The 17,255-nt window shown below is 51.0% G+C and overlaps 2 protein-coding genes across 2 annotated transcripts in view; one reads left to right on the forward strand and one right to left on the reverse strand.

The window, feature by feature from the left end:
* Positions 1-1,557, forward strand: LOC113483717 (erythroferrone-like). The gene is made up of 6 exons (XM_026855496.1): positions 1-214; positions 376-566; positions 658-766; positions 838-928; positions 1,025-1,103; positions 1,346-1,557. Exons 1-6 carry the CDS (start codon positions 1-3, stop codon positions 1,442-1,444), a joined length of 783 nt encoding a protein of 260 aa, XP_026711297.1. The 3' UTR covers positions 1,445-1,557.
* A 3,259-nt stretch (positions 1,558-4,816) lies between these two features.
* ILKAP (ILK associated serine/threonine phosphatase) overlaps positions 4,817-17,255 on the reverse strand; it is a 12,904-nt gene continuing 465 nt past the window's right edge. Inside the window, exons 2-12 of the mRNA XM_026855372.1 lie at positions 16,465-16,530; positions 16,005-16,061; positions 14,882-15,001; positions 13,862-13,988; positions 12,741-12,847; positions 12,179-12,272; positions 10,238-10,325; positions 8,791-8,912; positions 6,949-7,068; positions 5,327-5,408; positions 4,817-5,109 (exon numbers count right to left, since the gene is read on the reverse strand). Of these exons, the coding sequence (XP_026711173.1) occupies positions 4,969-5,109; positions 5,327-5,408; positions 6,949-7,068; positions 8,791-8,912; positions 10,238-10,325; positions 12,179-12,272; positions 12,741-12,847; positions 13,862-13,988; positions 14,882-15,001; positions 16,005-16,061; positions 16,465-16,530 (1,124 nt within the window). The 3' untranslated portion in view covers positions 4,817-4,968. The remainder of the gene's footprint in view (positions 5,110-5,326; positions 5,409-6,948; positions 7,069-8,790; positions 8,913-10,237; positions 10,326-12,178; positions 12,273-12,740; positions 12,848-13,861; positions 13,989-14,881; positions 15,002-16,004; positions 16,062-16,464; positions 16,531-17,255) is intronic.

Here is a 17,255-nt window from a genome sequence, read left to right on the forward strand (position 1 = left end):
ATGCTGCTGGCCGGGAGCCCCGGGCGGGCGAGCGGCCCCCGGGCTCGGGGCAGGACGGGCACAGTGCGGGGTGGGACCGGGGCTGGCACGGCCCCGGTACCGGCCAGTCCAGGAAAATCACCGCAGGCTGTCTTGCAAGCCGGTGTGCCAGGCGCTGCCCCTGCCCCCGCCCTGCTGGAAGAGCTGCTGAGGGAGCTGCAGCTCCTGCTGAAAGGTACTCACCGGCCGGGGGGTGCTGCAAGCAGCGGGGGGGGTGGACCACGAGGCAGGAGGGACGAGGCACTGCGGGGCTGGGCGGCGCAGCCGAGCGCTGTCTCATCTCGGAAAACCGAGGTTCCTTCCTAAAGCCGAGCCCTGATGGGGTTTTCCGATCAGGCATGGCTAAGGGGCAGGTGAAAATGCGCAGGAAGGCCTGGGAAGGGCGTGAAGAGGAGGAGAAGGAAAGCCGTGCAGGCACCCCGCAGGCTGGGGCCCACCATCGCGTGGAAGCAGCCTTCCACTGCCGGACACGTGAAAACATCTCTGTGGAGCAGAGATCGCGGCAGGAGCTGCGGTTCTACTACATCGTGAGTGCCCCGGCTGTCGCCCCCACCTGCCCGTGGCAGCTCTCTGCCCCCGGGGCACCCACGCTTAACCCCGGCCTTTCCCTGTCCCCAGCCGGAGAGGGAGGGAACGTTCCACCGTGGCTCGGGGCTGAACCTGACCAGCGGGCAGTACACGGCCCCCGTCGCAGGGTACTACACCTTCACCGCCACGCTGCGCATCGGTGAGGGCTCGGCCCCCCCCCCGCCCCGCAGGGGAGCGCCAGGCCGGCTCTCACCCCCCGCTCTGTCCCAGTGCGCAGGGAGCAGCGGCGGAAGGGGCAGCCGGGCACGGGGAACCGTCTGCGGGCGCTGATCTGCGTGCAGTCCCGCTGCCAGCACAACAGGTAGGGCAGGTCAAAGCCCGAGGGAGGAAGGAGGCCAGCAGCACCGGGGGGAAGGAGGGACATGCTCTCCCCAGCACCACCCTCCCTCTTCGGCAGCAATTTGGAAACCGTGTCCCGGCTGGAGAATGGTAGTGACCTTTTCACCATCTCTGTCACCGGAATCCTTTACCTAGAGGTTAGTGGTGCCAGCTCGGCTCCGGACTGTGCCCTGCAGGAAGGTGCCTTCTGCTGCCCCAGCTCCAGGGGTGGGCCTCGGTCTGTGTCTCACAGGACACTGAGAGCTGAAAGCTACCGGGCCACGACAACACACAGCACAGCTGGGCCACCCTCGTGCCCTCTCTGTCATCCCTTTCTCAGCTCTCCAGCTCTCTCCTGCCGGGCTGTGCCCCAGCCCCATTCAGCCCTCTTTCCCTCCAGGCTGGGCAGTACACTTCTGTTTTTGTGGACAACGCTGCAGGCTCTCCCCTCACTGTTCAAAGCAACTCTGATTTCAGCGCCATTCTGCTGGGGGTGTGAAGCAGCGCTGGGCACTGCACAGGGAGCTGCACCTGTGCCAGAGCTGGACCCTCCCTCTGCCAGCCACCCTCACACTTCCCTGGCTCAGCACCAAGCCCAGGGAAGATCTTTTGCTGCTGTGGGAGCTACAGCCTGGACTGATACTGCACGTGCTGCAGAACCATCTGAAGCTGGACAAAAGTACAGCAATAATAATAAAAAAAAGCAACCTAAAGGAGTTGACTTTTATCTAAGGGCTAGGGCTGGAAGCTTATCTTGGAAAATGCTGCTGACAATGGTGGCAGCCAGCAACTTTCTCTGCAGGACTCAGCTCCCACTGTGCCCAGCCCCAGTGCCTGGGATGAAGCCCCATGCCTCCATTTTCGCTCTCATCAGATTGCCCTGCCCAGCTTCACAGCAGCCCAAACCAGATTATTTCTCTTGCTTTAGCTTCTCTGCAACATATCAGCAGTGACAGTTTGCTGGCAGAAGCCAGCACCCTTCACAGCTAATCTTCAGAGTAAAGTCCCGATAATGCCACACATTCAATTAAAGCAAATTCCTGTCCCGTGGGTTTCCACGCCAGGCGTTCCCTGCCTGTGGCACAGGGCCCAGGCCATGGGCAGCACAGATACGCTCCTCGCTTTGGCTCCAACAGCTGTCTGAGCCAAGGACAGGTGCAGGGCTACGTGCCTGAGGGAGCGCTGCCAGAGAGGTACCCGGGCAGGCTGGGTGTGGGGTGAGGGAGCCGCACGTTTTATTTCTTAGTAGCACGTAGCACTGGGCAAGCTGCATCAGCAGTGCCACGAGATAGCCTGAACGGCACCCAGCCCCACCTTCCCCCAGGGATCCCTGCTCATAGGCAGGAGACAGCCTCTCTACACTGGGCCTCGCTCCTGAGGGCTCTCCAGGCCCAGCCTGGCCTCCACAGGCTGCATCTCCTCAAGGAGCCTGGTGAAGAAGCTGTTGCTTCAACTCTTCAGTGGAGGGGGCGAAAGGCTCTGGCTGAGCAGTTTTAATGCTGAATTCTTCCCCAAGGCAAAGAGAACTTATCTCCGAAAGGAAGGCTGTGTTGTTCCCCCAGCTGAAGGGGTGGGCAGACGCATCCTGGCAGAGATGAGGCCTCTGCAGCTCCTGCCCAGCTGAGGAGCTTGGCCCAGGCACCTCCCAACCACCACACAGGTCTGTGCGCCAAGGCCATGTCCCTCAGATCAGCCACCCTCCCTTCCTACACATCACTCACTGGTTGGAGAACAGGGCTTGCCAAGCCCGTCAGTGTCCTCTGCAAGTGAGATATAAATAGCCCAGCACACCTGTTTCAGTTTTAAGTTGGAGCTACTGTGGGGCTAATTTAGGGGCTGGGAGGGGGCTAGCAGCTCGGTCAGCCCCAGGGGAAGGGAGCTTCATGCACAGCACTTCTGCATGGGCCACCCTGGGGTGGTGATCCCAGAGGTCCCCAGAGCAGCAGGATGCTGCTGAGCAGTGAGGCAAGGAGAGTTTATTGTCAGGAAACCTCTTGCAGACCCCACCCTACCACGAAATACAAGCAAGCAGTTTTTTGACTGGGGTTGTACCTCCCTTTCTAACTGGTTGGCTACTCACAGGCATGGTGAAACCTGCTCCACAGCACTTCCTTTTCCCCTCTGCTGTGAAAACTGATCAATATGGTCCATTTTATGGAAACAGTTATTAACTGTACTATAAAGCTGTGTATTATGTTCCTAGCTGGAGTTCTTTCAGTACTCTCTCTAACGGGAAGGAAAGAAGAGTTGCAAGAGGAGGGAGGGGGAGAGAAGATGGTTGGAAAAGGACAAGATGATACTTATCAGCATTTGTGCTGGAATTCAGAGGGGTCTCCTGGAGGGAGCACCAGACAGGTGCTAGCTCAGCTCTTGCAGCACAGCATCGCTCTCCCCCACGCAAACACTGTGAAAAGCAGGAAGGTGAGAAGGGAGGGCAAGTTGCTCTTCTGAGATCTGCCATCGGCGTTTCTTTTGCCACAGACTGAAGAAAGCCCACGGTACTCTGTCTTGACTCTCCAAATTTGGCTTTCAAGAGCAGAGGCAGCAGAGCGTGTGGCTAACATGGGCAATTCCCTCCCAGCTCATCCTGCAGGGCAACCTTACATCAGTGTGCAGGAATGGCTGGGAGCAGAACAAGCTGGCAGAGGCAAGTGCTACCCAAAATACAGAGGCCCAGTGCCTTCCTCAGTGCTCTGCAGGGGATGCGGAGAGTTGGTGTGAACTAGGCAGTTATCCTAAGCGTTAGCATCAGCCCATGAGCTTTAACTGACTTCTGCCATAGCAGAAATAGACGAAAGACAGTGAAGCCACCTGTCCCAAATAACAGGATAGTGTTTGTGTGCTCAAGAAAACACACAGCCCAGCATCGGGAACCATCTCCCAAAGCTCCAGGGAACAGAAAAGAGCCTGGGAAGCCTCACAAGCCTGTGCAGGACTATGCATAAAACAGCAAGAAACACTGCACCAACTCACCCAACCTCTCTGGGCCTGCACCTTCTCATACAGAGTACAGAGCTGCTCAAGAAACCACCGCACAGACCCACTGGCTCATCTCCCTCACTGCACTGTCTCACCACAGGACTGAAATGTTGCATAATCTGGAATTCAAGTGCTTTGGTAGCCCAGTCTGTTTAGCTTTCATGTTGTCATTTGGTCTTAAGCCAGTTTTTCTCTGAAAAACATCACACCATCTCTCTGCAGTAACAGCTGGTAGAGGAATGGAGATGGGATGAGATACCAGACACTTAATAGCAACAAGTACCCAAAACCTGAGATGCCTGCTCCTCGGATAGCACACAGGCAAGCACAGAGCCTGCCCTCATCTCAGCTGTCTGGCGGGTACATTCAGTGAAAACACTTTCCCAGTAAACATCAGGAGAAAACTCCAGCCACTTTTGCCATACCAACAACCAGGACAGAACCCCAGTGTTTTCTGCAAGCAGAGGGAATGTACGCTGCTGCTCTGCAAGCAGTGCTGATATCACTCAGCTGCATGCAACCTCACAACTCAGCTTCAGAACCAAAAGCTTTCCTTCCCAGCACTGAGAGGACAGCCCACAGTGCACCCCGAGCCTGTGGCCTGGGGTACTGCACAGCCTGTCCAGCACAGCCCCACTGGGGGTGTCCACTGAACCCTAAGAGCTCAGAACCCTCCCAGGGCCTCATACAAAGCTCAAAGAAACGAACAGCAGAACTGCACTGTTTGGAACAGCTGGCAGAGTTCATACCCACAGATGCCTGCTCTCGCTAGCATCTCTGCCAAATGGATTTATTTGGTTTGCCAAGACATTCACGGGGCATTGACAGGACAAGAGATTTCCACATAGGCTGATCCACTGTGGCAGCCACTTAGAAAACACTGCTAGCCAAGTGACCTAAAACTATTAGAAAAAAAACAACTTTATTTACACTGAAGAGCATCAGCAGGACCCTCCCTCCCCCAGCCACACATGCACGCACACAGACTCCTCCCTTCCCTTCCATCTGCCGCAAGCTGGGGATCCTGCTGCCGCACCTCATCTCTCAGTGCTCTATCCGGACCACCATGACCGTGACATTGTCCGCCGACCCCCGCTGTACTGCCTTGTTGGCCAGTCTGTTACAGGCAGCTTCGTATCTAGCATCTGCTTCTAGCTTCCCTTCTCTCATCTGGATGTTCTTATCCTGTTGGGATGAGGAAAGATGAGACACTGATTGCTCCCAGCAAAGCACGTAGGTGCAAGCACATGGGAATTCCCAAGCATGAGGACACAAAACAAATAAGGACAACCTCAGGTATGAGGGAGGACACCCTGGCTGAAATGCATTTCTGCAAGTCAGTGTCATTCCATTTTGTGCCCCTGCACTGACAAACCCAGCCCCCATGCTGCTTTCTCCTCACCTCCAGGCAGGACACAACAAAGTTCACAGCTTCCTCTGGTGTAAAGACTTTAAAGAGGCCATCACACGCTATCAGAATGAACCTGGAAATCAAGCAGAGACAGGTTACAAGGCTGAATCTTTGGCACTCCAGCTACAGCAAAATCCCTCCAAGCCATTTTATGAGCACCCACACTCCAATCCAAAAGGAAGATGCCTTAAAGCTCATCTGAAGCTTTAGACTGTTTCTTAGGAAGTATTTCTTTGCAGAAGGGGATGTTGGGCATTGGAATGGGCTGCCCAGGGCAGGGGGGGAGTCCCCATCCCTGGAGGGGTTGAAGAGTCGGGCTGACCCAGCACTGAGGGATCTGGTGGAGTTGGGAACGGTCAGGGTGAAGTTCATGGTTGGGCTGGAGGAGCTTCAAGGCCTTTTTCAACCCAGATGATTCTGTGATTCTCTGAAATCCCTCCAGAACCTACCATTCACAGAGCTGAGGCAATTCAAAGTACAGGCCAAAGAGCCAGGCAATCTATGCAACACCCAGATCAGGACATCCTGGCAGTCCTACTGACTCTGCACTGCTAGGCAAGACCATATACCATGCCCTGCTGGAAAGGTCCATTATTTCTGGAGGAACTGCCTCTTTCCTTTGAGTCCTTTGCATTCACATATTTTCCCATGAAACACAGCCAACTCAATACTTTATGTGCATCCCTTTAAATACTTTACACTTCCATGCTCCTGAGGTATGCAATAACTTAATTTAAATAGAAATATTCAAAAGGAAAGTAAGCAGCTTAACCCTGCAGTTGGAATACTCTGCCACAAGGTACTGCCACAGGCTGCAGAAGGTTGAGAGGATACAAAGCCCAAGGCAAGGAGAGCTGCCTCCTAGCTCCCCACCAGAGGATGGCAGGGAACAGCCTGCTGTGCACTCCCTGCCTGCACAGGAGATTGTGTTAACCAGAAGCCCTAACCAGAGTCACAGGACAAGGAAAACTAAAACCATCCCATAGCCAGCCTGCCAAAGCAGCACGTCTCAGAAGACATCGTTTCAGAGCCTGATGCTCAGAATATCTTTAGAAATATGTTAGTGGATCACTTGATATGGAACTCTAATCCCAGAAAAAGCAGCAGTACTGGGTTACATTCTCACCTCAAAGAGCCTACAAGGCTATACTGACATGAAAGCTCACAGCAGTTTGTCATTGCCAATCATATGTTAGAAAAGTATCACAAATCTTCAAATATCAGAACCGAATGCAATGATATTTGCAGGTACCACAGCTAGAAACAACTCATTTCAAGCCTTAACCAACTACTTGAAGACTGATGTGTGAACTTACCCAGAGCATAAAATAAGTTTAAGGCTGATGTATGTGTTACCACTGCTGCAAGGCCAGTTTCTCCAATAGGAGCCTTCACAGTATTTTGGCAGAGTAAGGCAGCAACATTATCTCACCATATCGATAAGGAACAGGAGCAGAGAGATATCAGCTGTAAAAGCACCCTGTAATTCTGGGTAATCAGTCTGAAGTGCCTCGGCCCTAGCAGCAGGACATATGGGGCCATGCAGCTCGTGCTACTTCTGCTGAGTAGAGCTAGGATGCAGCCCCCCCTGCTTGTGCGCAGGCACGTTTTACCTGTCGTTGTGCGTGAGTTGGCAGCGTTTGATGTCTGGCACAGAGATAACACCACAGCGTTTGTACTGGCCATCCCCGATGGAGCGGGAAACCTCCAGCACTCCCAGGACTCTTCCATCCCTGCACAAAGGAAGAAAACATTAAGAGCCATCCCCACACATGCATACCTCACCGCACTGCCTGACAGGGACACTCTTCACGGTGCATTCAGCTGCCTCGTACAAATCCTTACCCACTTCCCCAGCAAGCTCAAATCTTCCCTTTGAAATCTCCTTCCCTTTCTGCATGTTTGTGTGAAGCTTCAGAAAACAAGAGGAGAAATCAAGGCTATTTTCTGTCTCCCTGCCCTAACCTAAGTCCTACTTCCCTGGCTTGCTGGGCTAAGCAAGAGTTATATGCTGAGCTGAACTCATGGAAGTGGAGGTTTGAATTCACAGATTATTTTTTGGCAAGGTATCAAGCAAACTGCATTTCAATAGAAACACAGAGTGGCAGCAGGCAAGACCAGGTCTGAACCAGCAGCCTCTCCTGTGCTCTGCCAGTCAGGACACCGACGCCTACAGACTGGCTCAACTGGGGGCAGTTCTGAGGAGTGAGAACCATGGCAGTTTCTCCTGATCGCTTGGTCCTTAATAACGACCAATCACAGCAACCAGCTCTGTGAAATCTGAGTTACAATCCTCATTAGGAAGCACTTTCATTTGCTAAACTTTTGTAATTAACTGAGTGCTGCCCCAACAGAAGCAGCTTCCCACACTCCACCTTTCCAACAGTCAGGCATTTTCTCCCCCAAAAGACTCCTCTGTGCACCCTGGAAAGACAAAACCTCATTCGTCTCAGAGCCCAACCAGTCCCACTCGAGATAAAAGCAAGAAGTGATCTGATGCTCATACACTGTGTGACTTATCTCTTCGGTCCAACATACTGAACTACAAACAGTGGGAGAGGCTCGCAGGCAGCTGGGGAGATGTCTCCCCAGTTCTGAAAAGAGCTAATAGACACCGTTCCATCTCTTTTCTGTGTGCAAAGATAGATCAGTGCTAAGCATATGAAGCAGCATGTGCTCTCCAGAGATAAGGGGAACAAGGCCCTCCAGACATGACAGCGTGACAGAAGTGAGCCTACCCCTCCCCACTTCAGGGGGCATTCTGCCTCCACAGGCACCTCAATACTTCACCTGCACCAAGTCCTCTCTTGCGAGGATGCCATTATATCAAGAAACAGCCTTCAAAGGGAGAGAACCTAGCCAGGAAAATCAGACACAACTGCTGTGTTTAGCACAGCTGCCCAAGCAGCCATGCACACCTACATGCACAGGAACATTAAGATAATCCTGCTCTGGCTCCAGAAACCTCCCTCCTACTGAAGACCCCATCAGCTAACCCCCAGGGGAGCAACACCAACTGACATCGAGGGCTTCTTGTGCCCTCTCAAACCATCCCACCTCTTACATGACAGGGAGAGGTGATGCTGCAAGCAAGGAAGTGAATTCCATTCAATGCCACAGTGTGCAGCAAGTGGTAACTTCTTAAACAATCAAGTACAGCTTTGTACGTCAAGTTTAAGTATGTCCAGGCTTTCATATGGGTTCCTGTCTTTGCAGCACAGCACCCTGTTGCCACTGTAAGCCCCTGGAAAACCACCCCACCACATCAACCAACTCAAGCCACTGAATCCTTCAGACACCTCAGGCACCACTGTGTCACCCACAGGCAGCAACAGATTCTCTCCAGGCTCTCACTAGCGTAAGCACTAGGCTCAGGAAACTCCAGAAACTCAGTTCTCAGGGCCAAAGTTCGGCCAGGGTTTAGATTTGCTCACTCACACCCTTTAGGCACTTACCTGACATTTCCCCCAGCTTTCTGTATCCGCATTCGTTCCTCATATTGTGTGGGGTTGTGCTCCTTACTGAGGCTTAAGGCTGTGTGTTTCTCACTCTCTTCATTATAACGACACAGAATCGCCTGTGCTGACAGAAGACCCTCATGAGTAAACAAGAATAAAACTGCAGCAAGAACTTCTTGAGAGCATGCTGCAAGCTGTAGTGAATGAAGCTACATCTGGCTGGCGACCAGTCACCAGCAGTGTGCCTCAGGGCCCAGTCCTGGGGCCGGTGCTGTGCAGTGTTTTTATCAGTGAACTGGGTGCAGGAGTTGAATGCTCCCTTAGCAGTTTTGCTCATGATACCAACTGGGAAGTGCTGTTGACTCTCTGGAGGAACAAGAGGCCTTGCAGAGGGATCTAGACAGGCCGGCACAACGGGCAATCCACAGCGTGAAATTTAACACGTCCGCATGCTGGATTCTGCGCCTGGGACAGAGTAACACTGGGCACAAGGATGAAACAGGAGAGGAGCTGCAGAGCAGCCCTGCAGAGAGGGGTCTGGGGGTGCTGGTCGGCAGCAGCTCAGCAGGAGCCAGCAGCATGCCCTGGCCCGAGAGGACAAACCCCCTCACGGGTGGGTCTGGCACAGCACGGCCACTGGTGGGAGAGGAGATTGTCCCGCTGGGGTCAGCGCCTGCGCGGCCTCTCCTGGAGTGCTGGGTGAGCGCTGGGTCAGCACTGGGCCCCACCGTTTCAGAAGGATGTGAAGATCCTCGGGTGCACCCAGAGGAGGGTGAGCGAGCTGGTGAAGGGCTGGAAGGCCTGTCCTCTGTGGAGCGGCTGAGGACTCTGGGTTTGTCTAGTCTGGGGAAAAGCAGGCTGAGGGGTGACCTCATGGCTCTGCAGCTTCCTGAGGAGGGGACGTGGAGAGGGAGGTGCTGAACTCTTCCCCCTGGCATCCAGGGACAGGGTGTGTAGGAATGGCTCAAAGCTGTGCCAGGGGAGGTTCAGACTGGACATTAGGAAGCATTTCTTTACTGAGAGGGTGGTCAAACACTGCAACAGGCTTCCTAGAGAGGTGGTCAATGCCCCAGGCATGTCAGTGTTTAAGAGGCATTTGAACTCTGCCCTTAGTAATACACTTTAACTTTTGGTCAGCCCTGAAGTGGTCAGGCAGTTGGACTAGATGATTGTTGATAGGTCCCTTCCAACTAAAATATTCTATTCTGCTCTAGATACTGTGAGATATTTAACACCAACAAGAGAGAACTAACACACAGAGCTGTTTTACACCATGAGAGACAACACAGAAGTACCCTGCACCCACCCAAACCAAGATGCTTTGTAGGAACAACAGGGAGCTCATGGCAACTGGGACACCCCACACAAACACCCTGCCCTTCAGGGCGAATAAAGCTCTTGGAGGAATTGAGACACCAGCAGAGGGCTTCTCCATTCTGCTTACCCGGCTGTCCCCAAGGTTGGCTATGTAGAGAATATTGTCAACAGCTAGGACACAAGTAGCTGTGGAGCCATCCTTCCACGCTGGCTTACTAAGGGAACAAAGCTGAGATTACTAAGGGGGGAAAACAATGTTTAAGAAATTAGTCAGAGTGCTCCCAGACACTCAAGGAAGTGTCACTTGCCAACACGCAGCAGTCAACTGGCACAAACCCCCAGCAGCTGCCTGCAAGCAGCCAGGGAAACTGTTGGTAGTAAATAGCAAGCTGGATGAGGACAGAGGAGCTGCACCGCCTTCTAAATGCATGGCCCATGCCCGACTGGTACAAATACTGCCAGTCACGCTCCCCACACCAACCCTTCCTCACACTCAGCTTCCAGGAAAGCTCAGCTGTGTCTGGAACAGGCTCAGCCCCGATGACTGCGCAGAAGCTACAGCATCATGAACAAACAAGCACCCCAACTGCTCCTCAGGAAGCTCGCTCTTTGCAGCCAAAGGAAGGTGTAGCCAGGACTGTAGCAGCTGCCTTCCTCTTGCTTTCATTTTCCTTCCTTTTTTCATGGTACCCCTACCCACCCTCCTCAGTCCCCACCACCCCACCTCAGCAGCAACACCACTTGATCAGTCACTCTCCTGATATTTCACTTGCTGTAGTTAAGCTTGTATCTTGAGAGCTCTAGGTAAAATGAGAAGTCTTTCTTAGATTACAGCTGCCAGACTAATCCTCCGCACAACAAAGCCCAGCTACAATGCCACTCTACTGAAAGTAGCTCTGAGACTGATTTTTAGACATATTTCACCCAGCCTTTTCTAACTTTGAAGGTGCAGCTGAATGAAGATCATTCATTTTGTCATCAATACATCTATTGCTAGCAATCCTTTGTAGCAAGTCATGTTTCTGACCACACGGAGACTGGCTTGGGAATGATACTGCTGTGACAGACTGAAGAGAGCTGCTGCTTTTTGCCTGGTCAAACTTGTTGATCTGATTAGGCTTAAGAGGCTGATCCAGTCTGCAGTTTACTTAAAATTCAAAGTTTGCAGGGAATCTCAGAATCAGATGCCTCAGCTCTCTCCATCCGTGTTAGAGGTGTCACGATGAAATCAAAAACCACCCCAAACAAATGTGTAGAGGACTGGTAACAAAATAACTGCATTTTAAATGCAATCTACATCTTCCCTAGTCCATACAATTGGTGTGTCAGTTCAGCAGAGACTGAGAGAAGGTATGGGTGCTTACACTTAAAGCCCAGCTGGGGGGCAGGCTGGCATTTATCCCACAGAAAGCAGCTGCTGTGCTTTTCAGCTTTGTTTTAAAAGAATGTTAGAAACCAGCTTAAGATGAGGGACATTCTTCACCAACATCTGTTTTCAAAAGAGGTGAAGAAAGCAAGATTTAAACTTCCATTGGGAGAGTTAAGTCTTTCAACACCGGGCATTAAAAATGACCTCTGAGATGTGCCCCCGCCTGGCAAGCACATAGTCACCAGGAGGAAGGCAGCTGTAAAGCAAGCTGTGCACAGCAGCCTGCAGAGTGCTGTGCTACAGACACATCCTGCCACACTCTGCTGCTGTCAACACAGACCCCATCCCAGGCAGTGCGGGTAAGTCACTTCACCAACATGGTCAGTCTTTAAAAAGAAAGCAAACAAGATGTCCTGGTAAGGACAGAGGTGCATTCTTGATCAGGGTTTGGTTCCTTCCTTTACCACAAACATGTATTTTAGTCTAAGAGGTCCTAGAGACCGCTTACCACCGAGTAAGACCAGCACATGCTGTGGTCCAGCAGGCGCTCAGCTGGCAGTTACAGCCTGGCACACCTAAGCTGTGTGGGGTTTTGCTAAAGCACAGGCACAACTCAAGGTTTCTTCTGCCCTGCTCAGAACTAAGGCCTGTGAGATGCAAGCTAAGAAATACAGACCCATGGGAAACGTTTACACTTACTGGCTGGATGCTTGCTTTAAAAACTCTTCATCTGTGTGTTTGAAGGTGTCCAAAAGGCATCTCTTCACAGTTTTCTCTACACTGACCACCTCACCTGTCAGACAGGGAAAAGAGCAACTAAGTTCCAGTTAAAAATGTATCTGACCTATCCCAGTCCCTCCCCTTCACTCATCCAACATTCAATCAAGCAATGTACCTCTCAGACCCACTGCAGAGCTGCCAGGGCACATCCTGGGCTCACACTACCAAAAATCTGTCTGGCAGCATGTATGGAGAATTTATGACATACCCCTCTCCCCTACAGCCATATTTTCATGCTTGAAGTGGCACTGACAAAACTGGCAAGTCACACTTGTTTAGCAGTTCACAACTGGCTATTTGTACCCTTTTGCCAAAAAGGCAACCAGCTCTCTTCCCTGGGAGACAGTGCAGTCTCAAAAACCCACTGGGAATAAGGGATGGGAACCGTAGAACTATGCCCAAAAACAAATCAGTTTCCCTACCCGCTGTCAAGGCAGAAAAGGTAATGGTTGTCCTACAGCTTTTATTCCACTCCTCTCACCTTTAGGAAATTTCTTAATCAGGTTTTGGTGCAGATTCTGTGCTGCAAATTTTGAGGCTCGGACTCCCCCGTGGCCATCAAAAACAGCGAAGTACGAGACACGTGTGCTGTGAGGGAACAAAGAGTAGCAGAAAGGTGCTAAGAAAGGCCATTAGACAGAGGGTGGGTTGAGTACATTCATCTCCATAACACCCTGTCCTGTGTCAGCCAGACGGAGTAAATACTGCACGCCAAGCCACAAAGGCAGCAAGTCTCTAAGCTCACACATTCAAGCATATACATGGTTTATGTGTGCAGCAGTGAGCTGAGAATTTTCTTGTAATTTTCCACCCCTCAAGAAAATGAAGGGCAGAAGAGTTTATAGACCACAACTTGGCATAAAAACAGCTAAACTTTTCACCTCAAGGGCACTGCAACTCCCCAGCACTACACCGACATCAGTCTAACCAATCCAACAGTTCTTTCCATGCCTAAACTTCTTGAAACCATGCCACAGACAAAAAAACTCAGATCTCTCAGCACACAAAGCTCTCGGGACAATATTAGCTCAGAAGCTAAATTCAGTATCAGGGTGATGCTCAAGAGCATTCCTTTAAATACACGTACTCCCCCTACACACACTTTTATGTGTTAATTTGCTAAGACATTTAAACTTTTCAAATGAGAGAGTACTGACATCTGTTTTCTCTTTGAGCATTCTCCATTGTTGCAGTTAGAGTTTTACATACTGTAAAAACCCCAAGGCAAAGCCTGATTACTTATAATTAAACTGAGGGTCTCTAAACGTCCATGCTTACATTTGGGTAACAGAGTCTCAATAGCCGGAGTTATTGGGCCTTCACAACCCTTGTGAAGTCAATGACCAAACTCCCCAAGTATCACTCAAAGGGAGGTATATCAGTCTTGTGATTTGCCCAGGGAGTCAGCCAATGATTCAACCCAGGTCTCCCAATAACAAGTCCAAACCACACACCACAATGCAGGCGTAGTCAAGAGCATCAGCTGCTTGAAGCAAAAAGGATCATATCATGGGCTTAGCTGAAGCAACCTGGAGCTCCTTCCTGGCACCCCTGTGATGGCTGTCATTCACAGCTTTATTCTGGCAGTTGGGGATCACTTACATTTGGGAAGGCAGAGGCTGGCATTCCTCGGTGATATTGTTTAAGATGACATGTGCATCCTGCATGTCTTCTCTTTCACCTTTCCTCTCCGCCACATAACCCTTCAACCCAAGAATGCCCACTGCCCCTAAAGGGGAACAAAGCAGACACATGCACACAAATCAAACTCCTCCATCTCCTCAGCTCAGGCTGAAAACCAGTAAATCAGCAACCACTTTTCAGTTTTCTGAACACTATCCTGGCACTGCAGCAAAAGATAGTCCTCATCTAGCAAGGAAACACCTGGCAGCTTCTGCTGAACAGGATAGATTTATTTTGTAATATGGGGTTTTAAGGGCCCCCAAGGTCAGCAGCTGTAAAAGCCATTTGCCCCCACTCTGGCAGGCAGCTGTAGCCAAGCAGGACTGCTGGGCAGCAGATAGGGCTCCTACCAAACAGGGCCAGAGGGGCAGGGGAAGAACGTGGCATTGAACCTGCAAATTAAACAAAACAGTCTTAAAGAGGGTGCTAAGGACAGGACGTCAGGGTCTGCTGTTTTCAGAACACATCCGTGCCTTTGTATCCCTGAACACATCTTATTTCCAAAGCTGCACCATAACACACAGGCACCTGCGCTAAAGTCCTGTATGTAACAGCAAGTCCCTTTCTCTCTGGCTTTCTTAGCTGCCACCCAGTGGAGAAATCTGTGGATGTGGCACAAGAAACTGGTGCAGCTCTAGCTTTCTAGAGATTTCTCAGCCAATCCTCTTGGCAGCACAGGAACTTATCCTGCAAATGCCAAGGTGCTTGCTGCTCAGCTTCTGCCACCTCAGCGGGGCTGCTAAGTAGGCCCAGGTTAAGAAGGCAAAGAGTGCCAGGAAGCTCGAGGGGCTTCCATAAGCCACCGCAGCAGTTTGTTCCTTATGAAAGGCTGAAAATGCAAGTGGACTGAAGAACCAAAGCTCAGCTTTGGTCTGGACTTACTCAGCCCAATGTCAAAAGTACAAATTGAGTACATTTGTTTTCAAGTTGTCTGAAAACCTTTACAAACTTTCTTTTCCACAAGTTCTTCCCTGCCATTCTTCTCTTCCTCCTCCAAGGACTTTCTCTTCTCCCCTTTCCCGTGGCTCCCTGCTGAGACCTGCTCAGTAGCACTGGAGGCTGAAAGAAAACAAAAATGCAGATGACTGAAGCCTTTCAGTTCTGTTTTACTTGCATAAATTCAGCAGCAAGTCCTTTTAAATCAAAGTACCCTCCAGGAGCACAGGCTCTCACACTCATACAGTATTAAGTGACCAGAGTTATTACTGAACAAGACATATTAACTGACCACAAACATGCACAACACAGGTTCACTCAGCATTTACAACCCATGGCACACATCGCTGTGTAACTTGGTCGCTTTACATTGTGTGACCCTGCCCCAGACACTCCAGGTACCAAACACAGGTAGTGTTTGGCTACCAGTTTGCTGACTCTCCACACCAACCCAGTTTGTTTCTTAGCTATCGGCCTCTTTTGCAGTTAACTGTTCAAGAAGTTAACATTTCAGGTTGGAACACTTCTAATTTTTTTAATTTCCATTATTTGTGTCTATAAATGCAGAGAAATGTGTTTTATTACTCTGAATTTGTTAGGGATTTCAGAGGACAGGCAAGCAAAATATGATTCCCACAACATCAGAACCCTAGGTTTTTCCTTCTTGTATGGTATAGTGAATTACCTCACCTTCTCCCAGAAGCTAGCACACAGAAAGCCTTGCCAGACCAACAGTCTGGTTTTGAAGACATTTACAGCAAGGAACAAGGCGGCAGCCTGTGCCCACAGCAGAAAAGCAACAGAAGCCAGGGCAGTGGCAGCACTGGGCCACCACTGCCCTCACTTGTTGTGAGCACACGTGTACTTTCACTCCCAACAGAGAGAGCTGTCAGGCACAGGTGACAGGGGTCCCCAAAAGACATCTGAGGGATACACTTCTGGGAACAGACCTAAAGTCAGAACCTCTGTTTAAACAACTGGGGTACAAACAGGTCACCACAACCAGTGTCAGCCAACCCAGGTGCCAGGTTAAGTTGTTGTGGGTCCAACACAACAGGCTACATCAACAGGCTTTCCTGAGAAGGGCAGGTCAGCAGAGGCTTAGTGAGCTGACACGGCTCCTTACCTGTGTCACTGCTGCTGGCTGGTGGAAGATCATCAAAGAGTAAAGAGCCTCCTTTTGCTGGAGCACAAGAAAAATGCAATAAGAACTAAATACCTTCGTCCCTTGGAGGAAATAATGCTCTGTGTATGACCCTTCCTGAGATGCAAAAATTTTAAAATGCCAGTTTACCAAAGCAAGCCAAATTTCAACTTCTGTTACTGGATGGTGGGGGCAAACTCAGGCCTTACACATGTTTCAGAGAATATTTACATGGAATGTATTATATGTGTGGAACACCTATAACTTTCTGCTTATCAAAAAAAAAAACCCACAAAGCAGTTGCTCTGCACATCAGTGCTGATAACACAACTGTCTTTATCCTGCCTAACAACGAAAAGGGCTTATACAAGTTTCATCTCAAGAGATGCTGATGCAGAAAATACAGGAAGCCAAACTAATGGCAGGAATGGAATGCCCATACCTGAGTCAGCACTGCTGGCTGGTGGGAGATCCTCAAAGAGCAGAGGTCCTTTTTGGGCTTCCTTCCCTGTAAGACACCAGGGCAGAGTCAGGACCTGTTACAGGCACTCAGGGGTTGGTTTCTGGAAAGACTACCCCACAGGTGAGCACAGGTCAGGTAACTGAGGAGAGCCTTGGCTACCTTTTTTCCATCTTTAATTTAGGCAGCTCCTGCTTGGGGATAATGTGAACTTTTATCTTGAAAACAGCTTTTTTTTTGTTAGCAATCCACTCATCTTGCATTAACATCCTTCAGCATCCAGATCAAGATGTTACAGGATGGGAGGGGCCCAGAAAGCATAAAATTATGTCAGGTAACACCATTACAGCTCTCCTCAAACCTGCAGCAGCACAGAGGGGAGAGGCTTCAGCACAGCCTAAACCGCATGGGGAATACTCTGCATCTGAACGAGTCCCAGAGAACAAAGAAACCATAAGAAAAACCCCAAACCCTGTAATTTCTCCAGCGGTTTTTAAGACATCGCCTCACACACCGCCCTCCCTTTACCCCCGCCCCTCAGGCGCTGGAGCCCTCAGCTGCTACCACCGCCCGTGCGCTGCCTGCAGGGCGCGGAGCCGGAGGCTGCCCCCGGAGAGGCTCGCTGCTCACGGCCGCGCTGAAGCAGGCCCAGCGGGGACTCGCGGCCTGTTAGGCCGTGCTTGGGTGAAGGCCCGCCCCGGAGCCGCGCCGGGGTAGAGCGCAGGAGGACAGCGATTATGCAGACGCCCGAAGGGTCACGGCCCCCTCACCCG

The sequence above is a fragment of the Athene cunicularia genome (assembly GCF_003259725.1).
Source record: "Athene cunicularia isolate RWA chromosome 9 unlocalized genomic scaffold, athCun1 chr9_part2, whole genome shotgun sequence".
Lineage (NCBI taxonomy): Eukaryota > Metazoa > Chordata > Aves > Strigiformes > Strigidae > Athene > Athene cunicularia.